Source organism: Nanorana parkeri, unplaced genomic scaffold (assembly GCF_000935625.1).
Source record: "Nanorana parkeri isolate BGI_ZX_2015 unplaced genomic scaffold, ASM93562v1 scaffold62, whole genome shotgun sequence".
NCBI lineage: Eukaryota > Metazoa > Chordata > Amphibia > Anura > Dicroglossidae > Nanorana > Nanorana parkeri.
In genome coordinates this window covers 2,628,893-2,652,367 of record NW_017306330.1, presented here as the reverse complement: position 1 = coordinate 2,652,367, position 23,475 = coordinate 2,628,893, and the positions used below count along the sequence as shown (strand labels likewise).

Genomic DNA, 23,475 nt, shown 5'->3' with positions numbered 1-23,475 from the left:
TATTAACAGTGCATTGAATAATGAAAAGGTTGTCTAAATCTAAGAACAAAAATGTTATATATTACAGTTTACTAGTCCTTAGATGTGGTGGCTGCATTCGTTTTCTTTTTTGGACTAAGAACATTTTCAGCAAGTACAGAAAATACCTGTTGCCCCTAGTGCCCAATAATAGGCCTGCGTGCTGCATAAGGCCCACCAGATCTCTGCATGCAGTGTGCCGTGCCCTCAGCAGGGCTGCCACATGTTGGGCACCTGTGAACTTTGCAGTCCAGCAGCGGGGTGCCAGGCGCTGAAACCCTCTCTGTGTTTGAGCACCCGGCACTGAACTTGACAGTACTCATTGGGGAGAGAGAAAGAGTGGTGCAGGAGCATGTGATTAGGTAAGGGGGGAAATGTCATTGCTTCTGACCACCAATGCTGGGGGGTTACATTTAATTTCTAATGTACTGACCACCACCAATGTTGGGGGGTTACATTTTCGCTACACTGACCACCTATAGCCATTATTTGACAGGAAACCTGTGTTTTTATTCAATCTGCTGGATAGTTGGATCACTCAGCCTGTAAAATTTGGTTTGTAATACTCAAGATATGACACTAGTTGGAAGTCTTCAGAGTCTCAAATCATACTGAGTGCCTCACAATTGTGACTATATCTATAAGGCTTTCTGTACACATTCCACAATGCAATGTTTGAATTCTAATCAGCAAACCAGTGGGCCCAGATTTTGTCAAGTGAAGGGTATGATTATGTGAAGGGTGATAATAAGAAAGTCAGTAATCGAGTAATAATTAGAAATGTAAATTTCATTTTGTTTCGAATAGATATTTGTATGAATTTTGTTAAATTTAGACATTCAGACACATAAAAATTTTGTAATTCAAACAAGTCCCAATGCTCATTTAACAAAAATCCGTATCCGTACGAATTTCATTAAAAATAAAACTAATTCGGACATGTGACTGTTTTTTGGCCAATCCAATTGGGTTTTTATTGCCTGTCAGGGGTTGCTTTAAAGGCACAGTCATGTGACTTCATTCTGAAACGAAAATTCGGACTAATCAAATTTTGTATCGGAAATCTGAAAAATGAAAGAAATAAAAATCCCAAAGGATCCGAAAGGAAACAAAACAAATCTTTTGTAGAGTTACATCCTAGGGTGCTCTATGAAGGAAGGAACTGATATAGGAAAGTGAAATCTGCGATTAGCTAATGCTGCTTGTTTCTCCAACCGCAGGTTCACTTACTGGTAATAACAGGCTGTATAAAAGTGATGTAAAATTATACTGTAAGATAGCTTTGCAGTCTGAAGTAAATATTAATCGCAAAAATGTCCTCATACCATCCTTTAAGTATATATACTCAAAATGTGATGATAGGTTGTATCCTACATATATAATTGTAACCGGTAATGAGGGTTCTGAAAGTATACGTAAATATGGGCTTTGTGGCTCTGTTATTACGATCTTTTAAAATACTAAATGGAAGGTTTTATGTAGGATTTAGAGTTTCCTTGTTCATCAGCCTCTGACACAGCCTACAAGCTGAAAGCTCTAACATGCTGCTTTTAAAAACATGATAATTTTTATGGCGATGGTAGGATTAGTACCGAGGACAGTGAGCTAGTGATAGATATACCACTGACAAGGCTCATGCTGTAAACCAGGAATAGGCAGCAATGCCAACCTGCACTCTTGCAACCAAGAGTCTTCTGCCATTATTGATAAAGCATCCTGTACAATTGACATTTTAAATGCGGGAAATTAAATATTGGTATAGAGAGTAATGCTGCAAGTACAGTGACATCGTCACATTACCCTATCATGAAGTTCAGCTTGTTTGTAGCAATACAGTGGAGATGACATACACAAGAGCACAGGAGACTGCAGATCTCAATGACTCATGTGCTACGGTCTCATCTCTGCCTCCCTCTCCTCCTGGCCAGTCACAAAACACACACCCTCAGGCTTCATTGTGTGAATGGCCCGGAGGAGAGGGAGGTGGGGATGTGACTGCAACTCTAGAGTCTATGAGGCCTGTGGCGCTTACATCCAGGCAGGCACAGAAGTACAGCAGGAGCTGTACTTCCACCAAAATATAATCAATAACATTTTTCTTTAAAGTCCTCAACAGCTTTAACACTAGTAAGTTCACTGTGTCTGGAATTGGGCTTTGAGCCCATATCAGCAAGGCAGGCCCTTGCACTATAATATTATGGGTAGAGGAGGCTGTACCATCAGATTGTAAAATCATGTAGTGGATTCCACCGCACCCCTGACCGGAAGTGCCCCAACTTCCAATGGGGGGGGGGGGGGGGGGGGCTGTGCTGAAATGAAAGTGGATGGCACCGCTGGATCAGATAAACAAAACAGTAAGTCACCAGCACTCCAAAGCTTCTCCAAGCAAAGTAAATTTTATTCCACATGTAAAGTTACATCACCAAGCAACGTTTCAGAATGCATCCGGTTGCTTCATCAGGCACTTTGTTTTGCCCAATGAAGGAACCGGATGCATTCCAAAACATTGCTACACTTGGTGATGTAACTTTACCGATGGAATAAAAAGAACTTTGCTTTGAGAAGCTTTAGAGTGCAAGCCCCTAGACGATCCCTGCAGCTTGTCTCCTGTTTCCCGCACTTTAGTCCCAGTGACAATGATCACCAGTACAAATAGAGAAAGTGGCAGATGTAGCCTATGTTTTTCATCTCAATACTTACAAGAATGCATCGTTATATAGTATAATCTTATATCTAACCTTATGCGTGTCTTGTATTGCTCTTTGAGTTCTTGATGACATATATACATTTTGTACAAAGAATGAACATGAACATTTAAATAAAATGAGATATCTGTCAGGACTCATGCATAATGCAGTTCCTGACATTACAAATGTCACTCTGTACGTGTCACAGTTATAACATGCTCCAATGCTAGCAAGTAATCTTAGTGACTGAGATAAAGCATACAGGATTACTCATCATAAAGCGGACCTTCATCCATGTAAATATCTATCTCTCCTCTGCCTCCTTCCTCCTCCTTCTTACGCAATTGCAAATACCTTTGTAAATACCTTTAAAAAAAAATATTTTTGGGTTTTGCTTCCTCAGTCCTCACCTAGGCGAGAATAATGTAGGTCCAGCCAACGCTGCCTCCTGGGATGTCTACGCCACATTCCAGTGTTTCAGTGATATCTTGCTCATGCACAGACATATTGTGGGTCTGTCAGGTCCCATAGACTTGAGATCTTCTGCACATGCAAACCACCACTGGGCTCTGCCAGTCTATGGAACCCAACAGAGATCCGCAGCATGTCTGCGCATGCACAGGATCTTGTTTCAAGTTGGCGCACAGGAGCAGAGCACTGCAAGGAGTGAAGACAACACTGCACATGGACTAGTAAGCATGTTTTTTTTATTATTTTCATAGAGGGACATTTATTAGCTATTTTAAATTTAATTTTAGTTAGTTAGGGTGAAGTTCCTCTTTAAGGTCTAACTAATAATAAGGAGCCAATGCCAGCATGCACATGAATCAGGAATCAAACACACTTTAGAAAAAAAATGCTATTTGCAGAATTAGCACCTTTAGGTTTGCACCTTAAAGTGACACTGTCACCACAGGATCAAAACAGCAAAACCTGTAAATAGAAGGAGCACTATACTTATCTTTTCAGCAGCCCCTGTCCTAAAAGGCCAACACAATGCTGCTCCCCAGCCCCTGCACTTCCGGGAATGTGAATACCTGCTACACTTGTCCACTACAGGACATATAAGCCAATGGGAGGAACAAATGTGTGCAGTGGGGAAAACAGGTATTCTACCTATTCAACTAGTCAAATACTTGGAGCTACAGAGAAGCAGCATTGCAGTGGTACTTCAAGACACAAGCTGACAGAAAGGTAAGTATAGCGCCTCTTTTTTTTTTTTACAGGTATGTCTTTTTATTGTTTCAACCCTGTAGTGTGGGGTCACATTAAAGCCCAATTAAACCTTCCCATTAAATAATGTAATTCCACAGGGGTGCATGCATGCATTAGGGGTTCAAATGCTTTTAGTTTGGTTTGTTTATAAAGTAGTAAGCTGCTAAAATGTTGTGTCCCTTGCCATTAGTTTGCAGAGGAGGACTCTGTACGAGAGCAGCGGTCTCTGCAGTAGTACGAGAAACCCCCTTGGAGACAGGCACAGCTCTTCAATCAAGCTCACACTCTTTCCTGTAGCTCTGACTAACAGTGGATGTTCCAGACTGCTGTAGGGACCACTGCTCTCACAGTATCCACTAGTATCTTTCAGTTTCACTGAAACTAAAAACCTTTCTGTAAAAAAAAAAACAAAGAAAAGAAAAAAAAAATCACATGACTTTATTAGTTAGGCTTATGTGGGATAAGTTAAGTAGGACTTAACCAGGAGCCCTCTTCCATTGCAGCAATTGGAGTGATATCTGTTATATTCTGTATATGTATTCTGTTGTATTCTTGCCCTGTCATTCAGCATCATGTAATGGGAGGGATTGGGGTGGACAGAGACAAAAAATTTTAAGGTTCTCTCTGATTCTTTCCATGATGTACTAGTTGGTATCTGAGTGGCCAATCGCCAAGTTTGAGTGCCATTAGTAAGGGAGGATTCTTAACCCAATGTGTGCCAACCAGGAATGCATGCAAGATTTTGAAAAGAACTCTCAGTTAGGCTATCCTGGGAACCTATAACTTTACTCTGAATGGATAAATAACAGGTTGACTTTAAGGGCTTGTTCACACCAAAGTGCGGAGCAGATGCAGAGCAGAGCAGTTAAAGAATGCATCAAAAATGCATCCAATGTATTCCATGGTATTTTGAGCTCTAGTTAACACCAGATTGTTCAGTTCCAGAGCATGAGCCCAATTTTTTCTGCTCTGGAACACACTAAAACGCATGCAAACTCATCAAAAATGCATGCAAACGCTCTGGACCGCACTAAAAGCCCATTTTAGGCTTAAAAAAAGGCCTGAAATGTGGCAAAACACAGTGCACTGCATTTGCAGAAACTCATGCAGATCTGGCCTGCATTTGGTGTGAACAAGCCCTGAATAGACTCAACCTGATAAGTATTGACCATAAATGAAAATGACTTCACACTATTGCCAGCTGGAGTTTCTATGCTGTCCTCTCTGCTGCCATTACTATGAATGTCTGTTTGAATTAAGATTTACAACTACAGAGATGAGTAAGCCTCCAGTATGTCAATTATCACAATGTATTCCATCCAACACTGAATTTTCAGTATTGGATACAGTTATATGAAGCATAGGTTAAACCAAAGTTGTCTTGAGGGCAAGGAGATTGAGGAAGTCACCTTGGGCTACAAAGCCATTTAGGTCACAGCAACAACCTATTTTTATTTGTCACCACTGCTTGGGTAAGGGCTACAAAGTGGGAGTAGTAGCAGATCTCAATTATACATTTGCTGACACTCATATCTAATGATTTTAAAACCTGGCATTGTATATTTACAGGCAGGAGAAGTATACATTGTATATTAACTGGCACCAAATTTGTTCAAGCACCACGGAATGACATTTAGAGTTTACTGACATCATGGACTGTCAATATGTTACTCACATATGCCAAATAAGAGAGGTCCATTATAGTGCAATCAGTGTCGGATTTTGGCCATCTGATCACTATGGCTAGCTGTAGGTTTTGCCTGCTGTAAGAAATATTGCAGTGTACAAGGAAGTAGACATGTGCGATTTAGTTAATTCGGACTAAATTTAGAAAATTCGTAGATTCGGAGCATCCGAATTTCCGAAATATAACATATCCGAAAGCATCCGAAAGCATCTGAATCCAAAATTTCGAATCTGAAATTTCGGATTAGAAATTTCGGATTTGGAACGAATTTCGTCCAAATCCTGTGCATGCACTGTTAACATTTAAATGGAGAAAAACAAATTAAGAAAAGGATTTTAATGTCCCTTTAATAGTAAAGACTAGAAAACAGCAACCAGAAATGTCAAATGTGCCAATTCTGCTACCCCACCTCAAGTTGAATTTTCGTCTGAATTCCGAATCCGAATTCCGAATCCGACACAAATTCCAAATCAGATCCGAATACGAATCCAGCTCCCAAAACTAGCTTTAGTGGCTTGGCAGCGAAAGGGTTAAAGAAGTTCTAAAATCACAGCATATACTATCCTGTTGGAACTTTGGCATTGTTAATAGGAATACATACTAGAGTTGTTTTTGATAATACAATCAAAGCTTACTTGAACAAATTTAGTGAGTGCTGCCTTCCGTCTGCCCCTGTTGTTTTGGTGCTGTCCCCCTTAAACTGCTGCCTTGACAATATGAAGAGGAATTATCTGGTACTGTCTATATTTTGTAGTTATGTATGCGAGAATTTCTTCTATCAATACAGTAGCTTTTGTATTGGTTACAATATACTGTAGTAATAATCCAACATTGACCTTGCATATAATCACTGTTTTCACTTAGCAACCATTTATTATTTTAAAGCTTGGCCTTATTAGCCCATATTCACTTTCCAACCTGAAGGACCAGTGAACCCTTTTTGTCCAACCTATTGGACAAAACCTATTGTACTGAGTGCTCTCCATTCATTTAGAACAAAGACTGTAGAAAAAGAGATTGAGGACTCTGTCCTCAATTTCTTTTTCTATTTCAAAAGGGAAATGTCAAGGGTCTGTTTAGACCCCTAATATTTCCGCAAAGCGCCCCCCACCCACAGTAAAAATAAATAAATAATAAATAATTAAAAAGTAACCCCCTTCTCCCCCACGCACATATATTAGACATGTGCAAAGATTAAATATTAATTTCAATGCAATGAAAGGAAACTAAATAGGTTTTCATTAGTTTTGTCAAACGAAACTAATTTCTAGGCTATTTCGGATTTGACCACCGTCCCATTCTGGGCATGCGTGCTGCCATCCTGGAGGTGGGGTGCATGACGTCACATGATGCCATGGCGGGCACAATTTTCTGTTCTTGCCCAGGGAGCAAAAGAAGTTAGCTACAGCTCAGGCACTAAGAATTAAAATGTTGCAGGGTATTCAAGGATATCCACGCAAGGTTTCTGACTACTTACATTATGCCAGTAATGTGTCACAAATCACTTATTGAATTGCCCCCAATGTATGTCCTGTTAAAAGAACAAGGCCAGGAAGTCAGTGTATTGGAATTTATTAGTTAAAGGTGAAAAATACAGGATATGCCTTAAAGAGTGTGGAGGACTCAGCGTATACATTGAGTTTTCAGAATAAAAGATTTAAAGAACAACCACTGAATGGTTAAGCACACTCAGTCATTCCTTTTAACTCGTAGACTTTACTTACCGGAGCTTTAAATTGAATGAAATTCAAACATGTGGATTATGCAGGAATGAAATAATTCTCGTGGTTTCTTTGGAGATGCCTCTGGGCCTTCAAAGAAAAACCAGCTTCATTACTCCTCTCTAGATTAGGCTTCCTGGCTGGAAAATTATATTTTACATAATTTCAAACTACAGCTTACTCCAAAGTGAATGATGGATTTCAAACAATTAAATTTCAGGCTGTCCTATAATTGTATTCTGTCTTGGAGAATGGGATATCTGTTAAAGGGGTTCTCTAAAGATTAGAACTCAGTAATGACACTAATAAACTAGGTTATTCGTGTATGTGAGTACTGCATTCGTATTCTGATCTTCAAGTGACCTTCAAGGACAAAATGTGTCATTGTTCTCCACTCCTATGTAATGTATACATTGCATAAAGGGGCAAGAGGGACAACGTAACAAAATGAAATAGTTTATGCTTTAAGGTCCATTAGGAGAATTGATGGATTTTTTGTTGTTCCCTTGGGGAAGTTGGGTCGATAGTAAACATGCATTTAAAGGGTAAATCTACTTTTCGGACAAACATAAGAAAAACTCTAATCTAACTAAGAGGAGAATACTGTTTCAAAACAATGCGCTCTTAAGATTACTAAATGTAACACACAAAATTGTATATAAACCCTAAATCTATTTTTGGCGGTATGTTTGGCATTATGCCTCACTGTTTACAGTTATCTTAAGCCGATCAATTTTTGTGAATCTAATACAAAGTTTCTTAAGTAGAGATTCTGCCAGTAACATCACTTCCTGTCAGCCTTCTATGTGCGCTCCTTCAGTTGGCTGTTGGGATGTCTGTCTGATAGACCTCATATAGGCAGCATAACTGTCAACTGAAGAAGCACACATGGCAGGCTGCCAACATTGCTGATTTTCTGTTACAGGCAGGATCCCCAGGTAAGGAACAGATTCACAAAAAATAATTAAGCAAACGCTATACAGTGAGGCATTATTTTTCATACATGCTCAAAAATAGTTTTTGGGTTTACAAAAAATTTAGTAAGCTACATTTAGGGGTCTATTTATATACTGCATTATGGCCACTAGATGGAGCAGAGGAGCATAGGAAATAAGTAAGTTGACCTGAAAAGAAAAGATATGAAAGATATTCGTTTTTATCATTACTCACACAAAATTAATACTCAAAAAGACTTGCAGGACGAAGGGCCCTGATAATTGATTGTGACTTGACCCCATGAATTACTCACATAATTATGTTTAATAGCATGAACAGGTATACAGATAACACATAAGAATACATACTCCCTTGTTTGATTCTCTTCCAAGTAAAAGAATCCCTGTGGGGCAGTTCCAAATATCCAAAAGGAGCAGAGTAGAGAAAAATGAAAAAAGTAAGTAAAACCATCTCAGTACTGCGTATTTGACAGAGTCTGAGCTACATGTAGTCTATAAAAGATAGGCAGGAAAAATGTATCTGAAACAATGTGCTCCAAAGTCAGCCAACTCACCCACACGCTATCAATTATGGACGGTTTACTCCTACTTGCATAGTTACAGTAGCATTGTAAAGGTGAAGCAAGGGCCTTGCAGGCATGAAGGGTCAGTGGAGCAGATCTTTTTCAGTTTAAAATTATTTATTTCTTAGAATAAAAAAATAAAAGAGTCAAAAAGATTTGCACTATTATGTGTAATATTTATTTAGCTACTTTACTTTCACTTGTTCCATTGTGTTCTACAGAGTTTTCAAATGTTCATTGTGCTCAAAGTAAAATGTTCAGATCTTGCTTCCAGCCAAAGAGCTTTTTACAGATTTATATTGAATGTTCACATACATCCGGTATTCTGAGTGTCTGCAACACTCAAGGGCAATTAGGACATGGGAATATATCATGTGGGGTGTGTTGTTCTATAAACTATATAGTCATAATGTGCATGGTGGCTTAAAGTTTTCAGACATAAAACATATTTTCATTGTGAGCCACTGATCCAGAACAAGTGAGCAGATATGGAGTTCTGAGTTCACTGTGATTTTCCTGGTTTGCATGCTTGTTCAGGGTCAGTGACTTAGAAACGTAGAAGCAAAACACAGCCAGGCAACCAACACTTTTGGGAATTTAGCAATGGCTGCCTCCATATTTCCATCAGGGCAGGATTTTTTAAAGCAGATGTTAAGCCTGCATTAAGTATGCATGATAGTACAGTGCAGGTACAATGCTTTCTCAAGCCACTGCCATTTGCTTTAAATTCTGGCCATAAATACTTTTTTATTTTGAGGTGCTTATAAATGGTCATGCAACCGGTTACTATTCTTTCCTCTTTAGTTTAGAAGTTATTGTGGGTGGGCATAGCCTAAAACCTCACTTCCCCTTTGTGGTGTCTCTATCTAGTACTCACAGCAAAAGACTTACTTTACATGGAGCACTTAGGTTCAGGGACAACTCAGAGGAAAGGTTGACACTGGTGTGGATAAGTTCTTTACAGTGTTGTCACCCTAATGCAGGAAGTGGATCTACAGCTCTTTTACTGGTAGAATTACTAGGTATAATTTGAATTAAAGAAACAAGGCAGAAGGTGTCTTAATATTTAAAGTAGTATTAAAAGCTAAAAAAAATTTCAAGAATGAATCCAGATCAAACAAATATACATTACGTAGCAAAGCATTGCTTTTCATTTTTGCCCAAACACTTACAATCATCATGTTTCTGAACAGCAGCTGCCGTGTCTCTCAGCTCAGCTTCCCTGAACTTCCTGTCCAGAACAACATCAGAAAGGACAGTGCAGACTCCAGCAACTATTCATCTACTAGCTTGGAGAAGGGAGGAGTGAGGACCAGGGGGGAGGGAAGTAGCTTGATCTGATGTGTTTGTGGAGACACACACAGCTTACTAGCACACACAAGGGTGACTGCATAGCACTCTGTTTGAGTCACTCTAAAAAAGGATATCAGGGCCAGTGCTCAGGGGACCAGCTGATTCTGCAGGAAACTAACATTTTCAAATTTTAAGGAGCGCCATCCATTGTAAGTGATTTCATCAGCATTTGAATTAGCTTAAAATCCTTTTGACTTTAATATCACTTTAAGATTACATGCTTTCTGTTTTCATTTTTTTTTAATTAATTTTGTACGTACATTGGTTGATAAATCTACCGTTGAAAGTGTTTTGTTATATACTTGTTTGTTTGATAGGTGAAAAAAAATACCTGGATCCGGCCATAGTGAGCTCGCAAGTTCTGCGCACTCTGCAATGTTATCTCAAGTAGTGTTATCAGTCCTGGCAGTTCACCTTTGTAAACTACAGAACTGTAGTCCTAACACACTAAGCCCTCATTCACACGAGTAAGAGCCTGCCCATACAGATCCGTGCTGTGTGCACGGCCGTATCGGGCCGCTTCCGGGAAGGACAGGAGCTGCGTGCGATTATACGCAGCAGCCTGTTCTTCTCTATGGCAGTACGCGGCCATACGACGCCCTACGCTCACCTGAACTGCAGGTCCATACGGGTGCGGGTGTCCCTGCTCGGACGCAGACAGGATCCACCCTGTCTGCGTAGGAGTACGGACACCCCCATCTGCAGTTTGGGCCACTGACAGAAGTAGGAAAATGTAGAGTGAAAAAATGCAAACATTTGTTGGCTGAGCAGGTTCAGAATGTATTTCTAGACAGCTCAGGTCTTTGCATCTATCATGATGTGACAATACCATGCCTTGTTTCAATAATTTTGGCTATAAAACTGAACAGAACAAATGCAGATTTCAGGAATAAGCGGCGGCTAAGGGTCGTGGCCCAAAGCGTCTGTCACACGCTAGTTGTTCTAGATTTGCATTATTAGTCTACAGTATTTCTATTTAGGGAGAAAATAGAAAGGTTCTCATTAGCCTTATTAGCCATTTTTATTTTTGCTGATGACAAGGTTTTCTGTCAGCTCTCATCAAATACTACCCAAGCAGAGTGCATTCACTCATGGAGGCATCCTAGACCTCTTTCCTGTTTGGATGAGATGGAAATGCTGATTGCCTCAAACATGAGCACATCACAGAAATAGTTGTTAATTTACATAATTGACCAATAAAGCCCATATGGATATACCTAACGATTTTCTGGAGAAGGAAAAAAAAAAACAACCATTATCTAACAGTAATATATATTTACCATTATTATCTGTTCTAAACATGAATTTAGTCTGTGGCGTCACGCGACACTTACATACATTTGTATACACATTGCTATTTTTTTCATCCAACTTGCGGGCTGAACAAAAAAAAATAGGGCAGATTGCTCCATCAATGCTTATAAGCGTTGATCGAGGAATCCTCTGATGTTTCTATTGTATTCTGATGTCAGCTGGCAGCAGATTGGCTGCAAGTTCTATTCGGCAAAGACTTTCAAACCTGCTCCCTTGATCGGGTGTTAGAGGGATGCCGGGCAGAAGGATGCCGACAGCGGCACCCATTATACGAATTTTGGCTGGTTCATCAACAATAGCCTACTTAAAGGAGAACTATGAGGTGAGTGCTTTTCACTCACCTCATAGTTCTGGCCGACCTGTGACAATGAGACTGTCACAGGTCGGCTCAGTAGATCGGGAGGTGAGCGAACACATGCCGGTGTTCGCTCACTTCTCGATCCTGTCACGGCTCTCTGCCGTGACAGGGGAGGGGATGGATTCCCCCCTCCCAGCTCTGATCCACCAACGCTCAATGGCGGAACGGACGGGGGAGGGGGCGGGTACAGCTGGCTCTGCCTCTAGATAGGCAGAGCCAGCTGTCAGTCACGCAGCTGGGCGGATCCCGGCATAATTGTCGGGACGCCGCTTCAGCTGCGGCGTCTCTGTATACCGCGAGCTACAGCTCGCGGCATACTGAGCCTAGGCTGAGGGGTGGACGCTAGTTTGTGTCCTCCCATTACCCTAAGGAGAACTATGGGGAATATTAAACTCTCAGTTTTTTTCTGCATATATCTACTGCTAGCAGGTATATGCAAAAACATAAAAAATAAAATAAAAAAAGTTACCAAAAATGTAATTACTTACCTGTGTCTCCTCCGACATTAATATCACTTTAATAAGTAACATTTACAGGGTTATTCATGAAAGGGTGACGAGTTTGGAGAAGGCAGGAGAAGTGAACAATCTACGACAACATAGATGAACTGGAAAGTGAACTGAATTGGAGAATGTTTCCAAATCAGCTATGTTGTCCTAGATTGTTCACTTCTCCTGTCTTCTCCAAACCCTTCATCCTTTTGTGAATAACCCTGTAAGAGTTTACTGGCAATGGGGAAATCCATCATTTCACCAAATCATACTCTTCATCCCTACTGTTCATTTCCTTGCTAACAAGCCGTCGCTATGGACAGAACTGCTAGTATGACAGAGACCTATGGCAGACAAATCCTTTTGCCAGGTTTCTGAATTTGCTTCTTATTAGATTGTAAACTCTCATAGGCAGGGCCCTCCTTTCTACCTTGTCTTGGTTTGTATTATAACTGCACACGAAAGGTTGGACTTGATGGACTTATGTCTTTATTCAACCTCAAATACTATGTAACTATGTAACTGTAATGTCCTCCTTATATTGTAAAGCGCTGCACAACCTCTTGGCGCTATATAAATCCTGTATAATAATAATAATAATAATAATTTCCTTCTAGTTTAATTTCCAATTGTTTGTTTTTATTATTTTATGTCCACTAGATATATTCAGACCTAGATACCTTTCCTTCACAATGATTTACATATGCTCCCCTCCACTGCATTTCTCTGTCTTTCTCTCCTCTCTGCCCTATTTTCTGTTTATAACCTCTATATTGAACACTCTGTCAGCAGAAATATCAAGTCATTTTACTATGCATAACACACTATTAGAAAACCATACTGCACAATGTTCATTTCTTCATCATTTCAAATAATTAGAAGCACAATAAATATTCTGATTTGAAAACAATATTATTTTTGTTACAAATTTGATAACATTATTACATCTTCCTCATAAATTTGCTCATCTCAGAGCCAGACTTGTGCGGCTAGAGCAGTGACTTCTGAGAGTCTTGGATATAGCCGAGGATGATTTGTGCTGCACTCCAAAGCAAACTGTGCCTGACCTTCCAGCTTCTATTTCTTCAGGAGATAAGCACTGATCTGGCCAATAATGAGTGGCAGCATGGGACAGCTCTGGTACAGCATCAGGAAATTAGGTCAATAAATCTGCCATTCACTCCAGAGTATAAGAAGTGATTCAGGAGTGTATTGGCTATGTCACCAGTTAGACAAAATAATAAAATAATTTCATATGACATGATAGCTGAACTGGAGGTTCTGACAACTTGCAGTGCATTTTACAAAATCAAGTTCAAAGAGAGCCTTTCAAATGTGAAGACTGCAGTGCTAGCCCTATTTTTTTCTAGGCAGTGCAAATTCTTATAGAGACCCTGCTGCCAGGCTATTCATTTCAACGACAATCTTCCTAAAGAATTATATTTGCGGTTAACATATTTTAGGCATGCTTTTTACCTGGAAAAGCCTCCCTTGTGTAGACTAGCAAAAGCCCTGAGACTACTGCTGGGCGCCGCCATTTTGGGTGTGAGGTCAGCGGATCCAAAAGACTCAGAGTTGTGACTTAAGTGACACTCTATAATAATTTCCTTTAGGAACCTATGAAATAATGATTTGTTCATTCTACAAATCCATGGAGAAATCTGCAGGCAGTATAGTTTGCAATTTGCAGAGTAGAGTCATTGGTTTAACTGATTTATAAACCATTTTCTCTTGCTAGCTATTCTCCTTAGCCAGCTGAGGTTAGAGTAAAATGAGTATCAGGCTGCATTAACGTAAGGTATGGGCAGATTAGATATACATATGGAAGCAAGAAAGGTTTGTATATCTTAAATAAAGATTTTCCTATCCTAGGTCTTCTCCTTGGGCAGCTGATCAAAGTGTTTAAATCAGGCTGCATTGGAGTAAAGTATGGGCAGATAAGATATACAAAAAGAACTATGGAATATTAGTATACACCAGGGGTAGTGAATTAAAATACAAGATGGTGCGGTAACTAAAATGTACTTCGAGCAGAGGTCTGAATGGCGGTATGTCATTTAGGCTGCATTCCCACCAGCAGCTGCACTACAACGCACATCTGTTGGCATGTGTTCTGAGGTAGAGTGCTGATGCACTCTTCCCTGTGCATTGCACTGTTTATTTTTATTTTTTGTTAGAATGCCCCCGCTCCCAGTTTACATACATGTGCATGCCTTACGTGCACATGTGCATTTGAATCAGAAGGCAAGGGTGGCAGGGTTGGTTTTAATTTTTTTAAAATATTTATTTTTATATTTTTTTACTTATCACCTTTTTTTATTTTATTATTGTTTACTTTTTATCACTTTTTTTTAGTTATTTTATTATTGTTTACTTTTTATCACTTTTTTATGTTTAGTTATTTTATTATTGTTTATTTCATCACCTTTTTCACTTAACTTTTGCTAACAAACCCCTATGTGACAGCATATGGAGGTGACAGGTTCTCTTTATGGAGACATCAGGGGTTTGTTAGATTCCTGATGTCTTCACTGTACCTTCAACACAGAGGATGAAGCACAGTAATGTGCTTCACCTTCTGTTTACCCAGCACTTCAGTCGGCTTCTGACAGCTGAAGGATGCTTCAGTAATCACAGAGCAGACCGGGGAACAGATCCCTGGTCAGCTCCCGCTCTCCATCCTGACACTGTGTGTCGTGGTCCCAGGCTCCCCAGAGCAGCAGAGGACTTGAAGACCAGAGCGGGGGGTTGAAGAGCTGGCCCTGCCTGCTTGACATCATTGGTTGCTAGGAAGCCAGCGACTTAGTAGCCAATGACTGAAGCAGAGGGGGGCCTGCAATAGGTTATGGCTGGCAGTGGGCTGTTGTATCCACTATCAGCCAGCTATAACCCAGTGCAGGTTGGTTGATTGTGGTCCAGACAGAACCGCCACTTGGCCTGTGTCCAGACCGCGGTCTGACATTTAGTGACCACTGCTATACACAAAGGGGTAGCTTATGCTATTAATTTTCTTTAGGCAGCTGATCTTAGAGATGAGATGAGGGTTCGGGTCAAGCATGGGTTTGAGGCAAACCCGCCCCAGCAAACTAATGAAACAATTTCTCCACCATAGCAACCAGCTACCAATAGTAAATGTTCTGGCCTTTAAACTTAGGTCAAATGGTATATAGCTTGGAATTATAAATTAGTATATAGATTACTCTTATTATTCCTGGTTAAAACCTTGCAGCTGGCCAGTTTTACCCTGTTGTATCCTCTGTGGTATCTTGATTCCTGTAGTAAAACCCTACCCGTGCTCTTCGTCTGTAGTAAATGTGGGCCTAAAATTGCTGTTTAAAATTGTCCTGCTGCTGGTAAATTTTACAATGCTGTACCCTCTGTGGTCTCTTAATTCTTGTAGTAAAACCTTTTGTCTATAACACATTTGGACATCAAATTGTTATTTAAAATTCATTTATTTGACAATTGAAGGAAGGTTTGCCTGTAAAATTTCCACAACCATTTGCTGCTGTCTGCTCTTCCTCTTGCGCTGTGGAAGGGGCCTGCACTAGGGGCTGTGGAAGGGCTGGCAGTCTTAGTTTTTCGTTTCATAGGGACAAGGTGGTGTTTAGGCCTATGCCTTCCTTTTTTTAAAGGTAGTACCCAGTTTGCATTGCCGCCCCTGCCCGTGTTTGCTTCACCAGGAAAAAAATAAAATAAAAAACATAATAATTAACAAATAATTAAGTATAATTAAAAGCTGTAAATACTGTTTCAAAACCATTACAAAAGATTGCCTCTGCATGCAGAACTTCTGCTTGTCACTTTAGGCCTGACTGACCTTTCTTTTAATATAGCGGAAGTGCGGGCAGTCCATGGCCATAGGATTGTGCACTAAATTAATGCTGCTGCCTGCCCTTCCACCTGGCTGTAGGATCTCTCCCCTCCATTTGCTGCTGGCACCCCTTAACCCGGTGTTGTGGAAGAGTGGGCAATCTATGGCTGTAGGGTTTCAAATGCAGTGAAGTGGCTGACCTTTCTCTTAGGCACAAAACAGCCAATTTTCTTCAGGTGCTGCTTATGTACCCTTTCCTCCTCCCCAATGGCACAAAGCAACCATTTCCTTTTCTAGTGCTGCTCATGCACCATTTACCCCCTTTTGCTTTATCTCTTCTAAGCCACCATAACTCATTTGCCCTGTGAAACTCTGTGAACATTTGTTTTGTGTAAATAGAGGAAAAAATGAACATTCTTAGTATATTTACTTTTCAGCTTATTATCGAAAAATACCACATTATGAGGACCAGATGACGCTGAGGAGCACAGGAAATAAATACTTTTTCCCTATGCACCTCAGTTCCATCTAGTGGCCATAATTAATGTTTACAGAGATTAACAGGGTGATCGGCTTCCCAAATGTTTTATAAATAGACCCCTTAGTTTGTATGGTGGTCAGGCTGCACTTGATTAGGGTATGGGCAAATAAGATATACACACAGAAGTAAAAGTAGTTTGAGATAATTTTACCAAAATAAAAACTCAAAGCTTTAGTGATCAATGCAAAAACAGGCACACAGGTCAGACTAGGAGGTCAGAGGGAAAATTATTTATGTATGGGTATTATCTGCATAGCTGCACAATAATACATCAGGCAGTTTCATGCATTTGTAGCAAATCGCTTTTTATTTTTAGTTGCGATAATATATTTATTAGCACTGCAGCTTGCCCACTTTAGGAATGTATTTATTGTTAGTTCTACTACAAGTGCGGCTTACCACCTTTTATCTAATGATATATTTATGAAGGATGTAACTCTTCTCTTTGTTCTTGTGCCAGGGAATTGTGCTTTTTGAGCTGCAACCATTCTATAAATAAATCTTAAACAAATTGTGATGACATAAAATGTTAATAAGTAAACACAAAGACTCAGAACATTTCTCTTGTCCAAGTGACATGGGGCCAAAACATGGGAGATGGATCCTATCCCACCTCCAGCAGTTACAGGGGTTGCTCAGCTTTTCAGACAAGCTACCGTTGTTACTGGTCTCCATGTATTGCAATGTGGAATCCATTAAGGGACACTAGACATAGTGTTTCATGTTTGCTCTAGTGGATATTTGACGTAGATATTGGGGGAGGGCAACTACCAAAGATCTGTGTCTGGGACATCATTGCAAGGAAGCTTGTAATGGGGCAACTTGACTGATGCTTACCTCTTCTTGCATGTTTATCTCTTCTAAATATGCTGTCTGCCTGTTTGTCATGTTGACCCTTACACTTACAATAAATGCTGCTCTGTGTTGCTTTAAAATTTTACCTTCCTTCAGAATCAGCTGGTCACCTGAGAAGTGGCTCTGATGACCTATTTGAAGGAGGCTTCAGTCCCTTGCAGGGTCCTATTGAGCCACCTTTGTGTGTGCGAGCAAACACACAGGCATAGTAAGGCATAACATTTCCTCCCCTGCGTCCCTGCTCCTCCTTCCTCCCTCCTTCCTACTGCAAGCTAGTAGGTTGCCACCTGCTGTGCTCTCCCGTATGATATTGTACTAGACAGGAGGTTCAGGGAAGCCAAGAGAGATTTGGAGTCGGCTGTTTAGGAGCATGATGACTGTAATTGCTTGTGCAAACATGTAAAGGAATACTTTGCAGGACAATGTATATCTGTGTGATCTGGATTCAAACATTTGAGAGTTTAATATTACTTTAACAAAGCCATATCACATAGATTTCTAAGAATTTTCATGATGTACATACTTGCAACAGGGTGGGATCTATACATCCATGTGCTGGGGCTGAGCTTTGCATATGAACCAAACAACATCCTGCAAACAGCACATTCACTCTGGGAATCAAATAATGTGGTTGGTGGTAAAGGTGTGAAGGTTCAGTGAAAGGTTGTATCATCCCTGTGGGTGTAAAGCACCATGAATGCTAAACATATTCATTCCAAGCTCAGGAGACTTAGACAACCTTTGTGCTCTGTGTGATGACACAGCTCACTAAGCAATGTGTAAAGGGCATGTAACTTTTCTATTAAAGGAAGACCTTTAAACCACCAACAAAACCCTCTTATCTTAATTTGGTCCGCAAACGATTAGTAGAATGGCACTCTGATTTATACCATTTCCCAGGAACAATTTGTTTTTTTTCTGCCTACTTGCTCATTTAGAATTCATTGTCTAAATATTATATATTTAGCCACTGTCTAAATATATCCCTGTAACATATTTACATTGAAAGACACTACATTTACATATATATTATGCAAATATGGCTTATTTTATTAAGTAAGTGCAAATAGTGTGCAAATAATTTATGACAGATTAGATTATGTTCGTATTTGTTGGAATTCATTCAAATTAGCTTGTTCACATTTTACTGATTTACACAAAAGACCTACAGGCCTATATTTTCCAATCTCCAACCCATTGCTTGTTGTTCCTCATTTCCATAGTTTGCTAGAGTGGAACTGTTTTTTATTTTAGCTGGTGGAGTGTGGAAGGGTTATAACCTCTGTTTATGGCCCCCTTCTGGAAATTTCCTCTTACTTGTTCCAAGGACAGCTTTGTTACAGCAATAAAAACACTATTGTTAGAAGAATGAGGGAAGACTTGGACTTTTGTCAGCTTTTGATTGCTGTCTGTCTCGCCTTTGCATATTTTCTGTTATTTCCTGTCTCTGTTACAATGTTGTCACTGGAAAATTTGAGAAAAAAATCTCCCCATTGGGTTCACAGAAAGCAATAAAAGCTTGATAGAGACTAACCTTTCTCCACAGGCAAGTGACATTTGAGACTATCTGAGCTGTGATTAGAGATGCCACCTGGACCATATTACCAGTTTGGTTTGCAAAAATTGAACCTTTTGCCAATATTATTAGTAGGAAAGAGATCATAATGCTTTTTTTTCAGTAAAGATGGCAACAGTACCCGTAACACCTGCCAGTTACTTGAATCTCTACTGCAAAGTGGAGCCTAATGCTCTAGCCCTCTATGTTGATAATTGCCTGTGTGTAGTTAAAGAGACTCGGTCACTTTACCCATTCAAGAACATACCCTCACATGGGCTCCAGTGAAGGAACAGAGCAGTAGGGGAACTCAGTAAAAGTTAGCATCAGCATGTGGCGATGGCGGAAGTGGTGGTGGTGGCGCTGATGGGGGGGTTGTTGTCTTCTTCAACCTGAACCTGGATGAGCAAAAAGATAATTTTTATGTTATTATAATTTTGCTTTTTTTTTCAATTGATTAAATCCATTAATATATTTTACGCTCATCTATATTTTAGGGTGATGTTGTGTTGGGTGCTGTTTAACCTGCCACTGTGCTTACAAAATAAAACAAATACCTTGTGATAGACTTAATGGTAAAGGGGAGGGAGTCAGTGTTCTGATTCATTTACTTGTGTGTACAAATTTCACCTTGAGTCACTGAGATCTGTAAACATTGTTTTCACAGAAGAAAAATATTTAAAACATGTGAAAATTAGCTCCTAGAGCTCCACCTGCTGGCTGGATATATACCCATAACATATTCATATGCAATATATTTTATATAGTACGAAATATCACTTGTTTAGTCACTTACTATAATACATGTTAGTAACCCTGCCATAAGGGTCTAGTCTAAATGTAGTGTTTGTAGCTTTTCTGTGGTTGTTTGTTTACATTATCTGGGATCATTAGGTTTTCCTAAACCCTGGACTTTGTTTGCTTCTGCCTACGTTTGGGTACAATGTGTGGGATTATGAATATTTATTCTGCCCAGGTCAGTCGCTGAGGGATTTATGCCCCTGATGTAGCCTGGAGAAGAGGATAAATATTTGTGGAGACCATTTTAAAGGATCCTTCCATCCTAGGCTTTGCATGGAGAAGATGTGTGTGTGTTTAGGGTCCAGTCATTTCCTCTCTGCTGCCTGGGGAGGATGTGAGTCCAGAGATCCTTCCCTCCCAGGCCTGCTTCCTTAAAGGAACATAGCTCCAAAGAGGTCCAGTTCATGCTTCTTGGGCCTGCTGCCTAGGGAAGTAAGGTAAAGCTAAAGAAAAATCCTGCTTTATTGCCAGTCACTACTTAAAGATCTGCAACTACCAGTTTTGCTGTCTGGGCTTAAAGGTCCACAACTAGCCTGTGAGAGGGTCTGAAAATATTTAATGATAGCTGTTCATCTGGCCTGCCAAATCTAAACTAGCCTGCAGCAGAGGTTAAAGATATTACAAGATACTACTAAGCGGAGGGAAATTTTCTTCTGTTTTTGAGTATCCTGTACCCTAATCTCTTTCTTCCCTTAACAACTGAGCCAATAAAATAGTAAAAGAATATTGGTGGATTGGAAGTTGGTTTTTGGCTGTCATGGGGTCGTTGAGTGTCTAGGTGCAGCTACATCAGTCACCAGGAGAAAGGCTAGTAAGGCTTGTAAAATCCAGTAGCTTCTTTGGGATCCATGCAATGTAAGTGCTACATAAATAAAGAAAACCAATATTCCAATGGCTTACAGAGCAGACATTCTGGAAAGCCTGATTTCAGTAGTGAGCTAGCATGTGGCTGATCAGTATAAAAACACAGTTTACATAATTATACAAGCTAAGTATGAAATAATTTTATGAGTTTTGTAGGAACAAGTAAGTGAAGGAAAGGGTGTTTCTCCATAGTTGTTGCCTATAGCTGTGTTTTAACGCTCACTCACTTGTATTCACTGAGATAAATGAGTGCAGATGGTCATTAGTTTTCAATGGATATCAGCAGAACTTTCTGAATACAGAAGGTATTCCTGCTATCATTGCTAGTTTTATAACCAACACCATCTTACATAACTGGAGAAATACGAATTTCATCCTCATGCGAGTAGAGAAACCCAAACATCTACCTGGTTGCCCTTGGGACAGATATGCAAATGATGGATGTACCGTTAGGTTACTTGACTTCAGCAACTGTATGTAGTGTTTACCTTGCAAATCATTGAAGCCATGAACTATGGCACATTGCAAGCAGATAAGGTTCTCCCAGGTGGTTTTTTTAATACAGATTTCTATAATCCGTAGACTCAGGCAACATTGTATTGTGCTGTGCTATTTTAAAGATCATTTTCTTTGCTGCAATGATTTGTTAACAAAAAAGTAACTTTTACTTTAACTTGAGTATACTTCAGATATGCAACAAGGTTTAGGGGGACTAAATGAAAAAAAAAATTAGGTTAAAAGAATTGCTTCAATAAATCTTCCCCCAAAGCTGCTTATAACTTATCTCTAAGGACACCTTTGGGGAGCACTGTTATTGCACACCGCTTAATGCACCGTATACTGCAATGTGAGCTGTATTAGGGCAGTCTGTTCATTTTGAATATGTTGTGAATGCACCCCAGTGCACCAAAAACTGGACCTAAAACTTTCTTTTGCCAATGAAGTGCATCACAGCGTATGTAAGCGCTTTTTCATGGGCTCTGTACTGCAATGCGCTCTGTGCTGCAATGCAGGTCTTTTGCCTTGGTGCATTGGGGTGCCATTCATAATGGATGGCACGCAACACATTAATGCATGCATAATGTGCAAAAGTGTGAAAGGGGCCTCAGTGGTTTCTTAAATACCTTGAAAACTCCACACTACACCCTACTTCCCTTTCACAGCCAATATAAAACAAATTGACCTCAAGGCAGTAAAATACAGTAAAATACATATACTGTACATTTACTCTTTTACCTGTCAGTTGATCTGTAGTTCTATACAATGTTGTGATTTGTCATTTTGGTTCTAAGTAACTTACTGAATAAGACAGATACTGTGTAACATGTCATGCACGTCTACACTTATGGAAGGGCCTCCCCCCCCTTCCATAATTGTAGACGTTCATGACAGTTGTTGACAGCTATAGACAGTTGACAGGGTGCAGTTGTTGCAGCTATAGCTATAGATTTTTTCCAGTAACCACTAACCACCTGATCCTCCTAAAATAACCTTTTCCAGAAACAAACAAAATCCTCAACAGGGCTACCTACAAAAGAGTAATTGCTTACCTTTCCCACTAACTATGTCTCTAGAATGTTCCTTTCAAGAATAATCCATCACTGAAGTCTGCTGGGAAACCAACACTTCTGGCAGTGTTAATCTAGTCGGTCCCCCCTGAAGCACTCAGTCGTTCCACTTGCCAACCTCCACATCACTAATGTGTCCTGTGACACTACAGAAAGTGTCCGTTACCCAGTGGAGTTCAGTGAAGGATTGTTTTTGAATGGAGTGGCGGGAAAGGTAAGTGATTACTCTCTTCTTTTGTCCTGTTTGGAGACTTTCTTTTCTTTTTTTTTCTGACAGGAGCACTTTAATAATGAATATAAGTTACCACACCCTTCAGGATTGAGGTGTTAATGCTGTTAATTACAGGAGTGCAAAGCTTTGATTTATCCTCATACTGTGTACTGTCTACCCTTTTTGATGGGTGAAGGTTGCCTGGTAATATATGCATCTCATTTCCATTATCTGCCCTTTTCTAGCTCGCCCAGATTTTACCGACTGAAGAGAACTTCTTGTTGTTCTTCAGACAGCAGCTGAAGTCAAGTGAAGAGTTCATGCAGGTATTACAAAGCTATTTTCATAGACAAGGAGATACAGACCTGTAATATTCAATGTAGTCATTCAGCCATGGAACTAAGCAAAAACTGTATTGCTTAATGTGCCCTGTAGTTTGCTTAATGTAAGAAGGTATTTTTCCCAATAACTCATGTCTAGCCCTATGGCTTGTCTTTTAAGAACATGTAATTAAAACACCTTTCAGGATATTACTATAATCTTTTAAGTTTGGCTCACATTAATTGCCTTAATCTATTCAAACCTAAAAAATAAAAAAGGAAAATGTATTTTTGTTTTTGTTTTGATAAAATTATCCTTAGTGCTCTTTGAATACCTTTCCTCGTTAACATAAAGCTATACCCAAAAGTTCAAAGGCACCAGGCTCTACACCCCAGTAAAGTTAAAAGGAATCTAAATTTTATCTCACCTCCAGCATCTTCTCCTCTGTAATAAATAGCTGGTTATGCTGCCAGTCATACTGTGCCTTACCTTTGCACAGTGACAGCACGGAATGCCCTGCAGTGAATTTTATTCAGCTGCTGGGGCCATAGGTAGGTTGAGGAAGGTTAAAGCGATATATAT

The 23,475-nt window shown here is 39.9% G+C and overlaps 1 protein-coding gene across 2 annotated transcripts in view; it reads left to right on the top strand.

Annotated features, from left to right (window-relative positions):
* The window catches only part of CALB1 (calbindin 1), a 57,548-nt gene that overhangs the window by 11,920 nt on the left and 22,153 nt on the right, over positions 1-23,475 (top strand). For both annotated transcript variants that reach the window (XM_018576275.1, XM_018576276.1), the window contains one exon: positions 22,818-22,898. In XM_018576275.1, the coding sequence (XP_018431777.1) occupies positions 22,818-22,898 (81 nt within the window). The remainder of the gene's footprint in view (positions 1-22,817; positions 22,899-23,475) is intronic.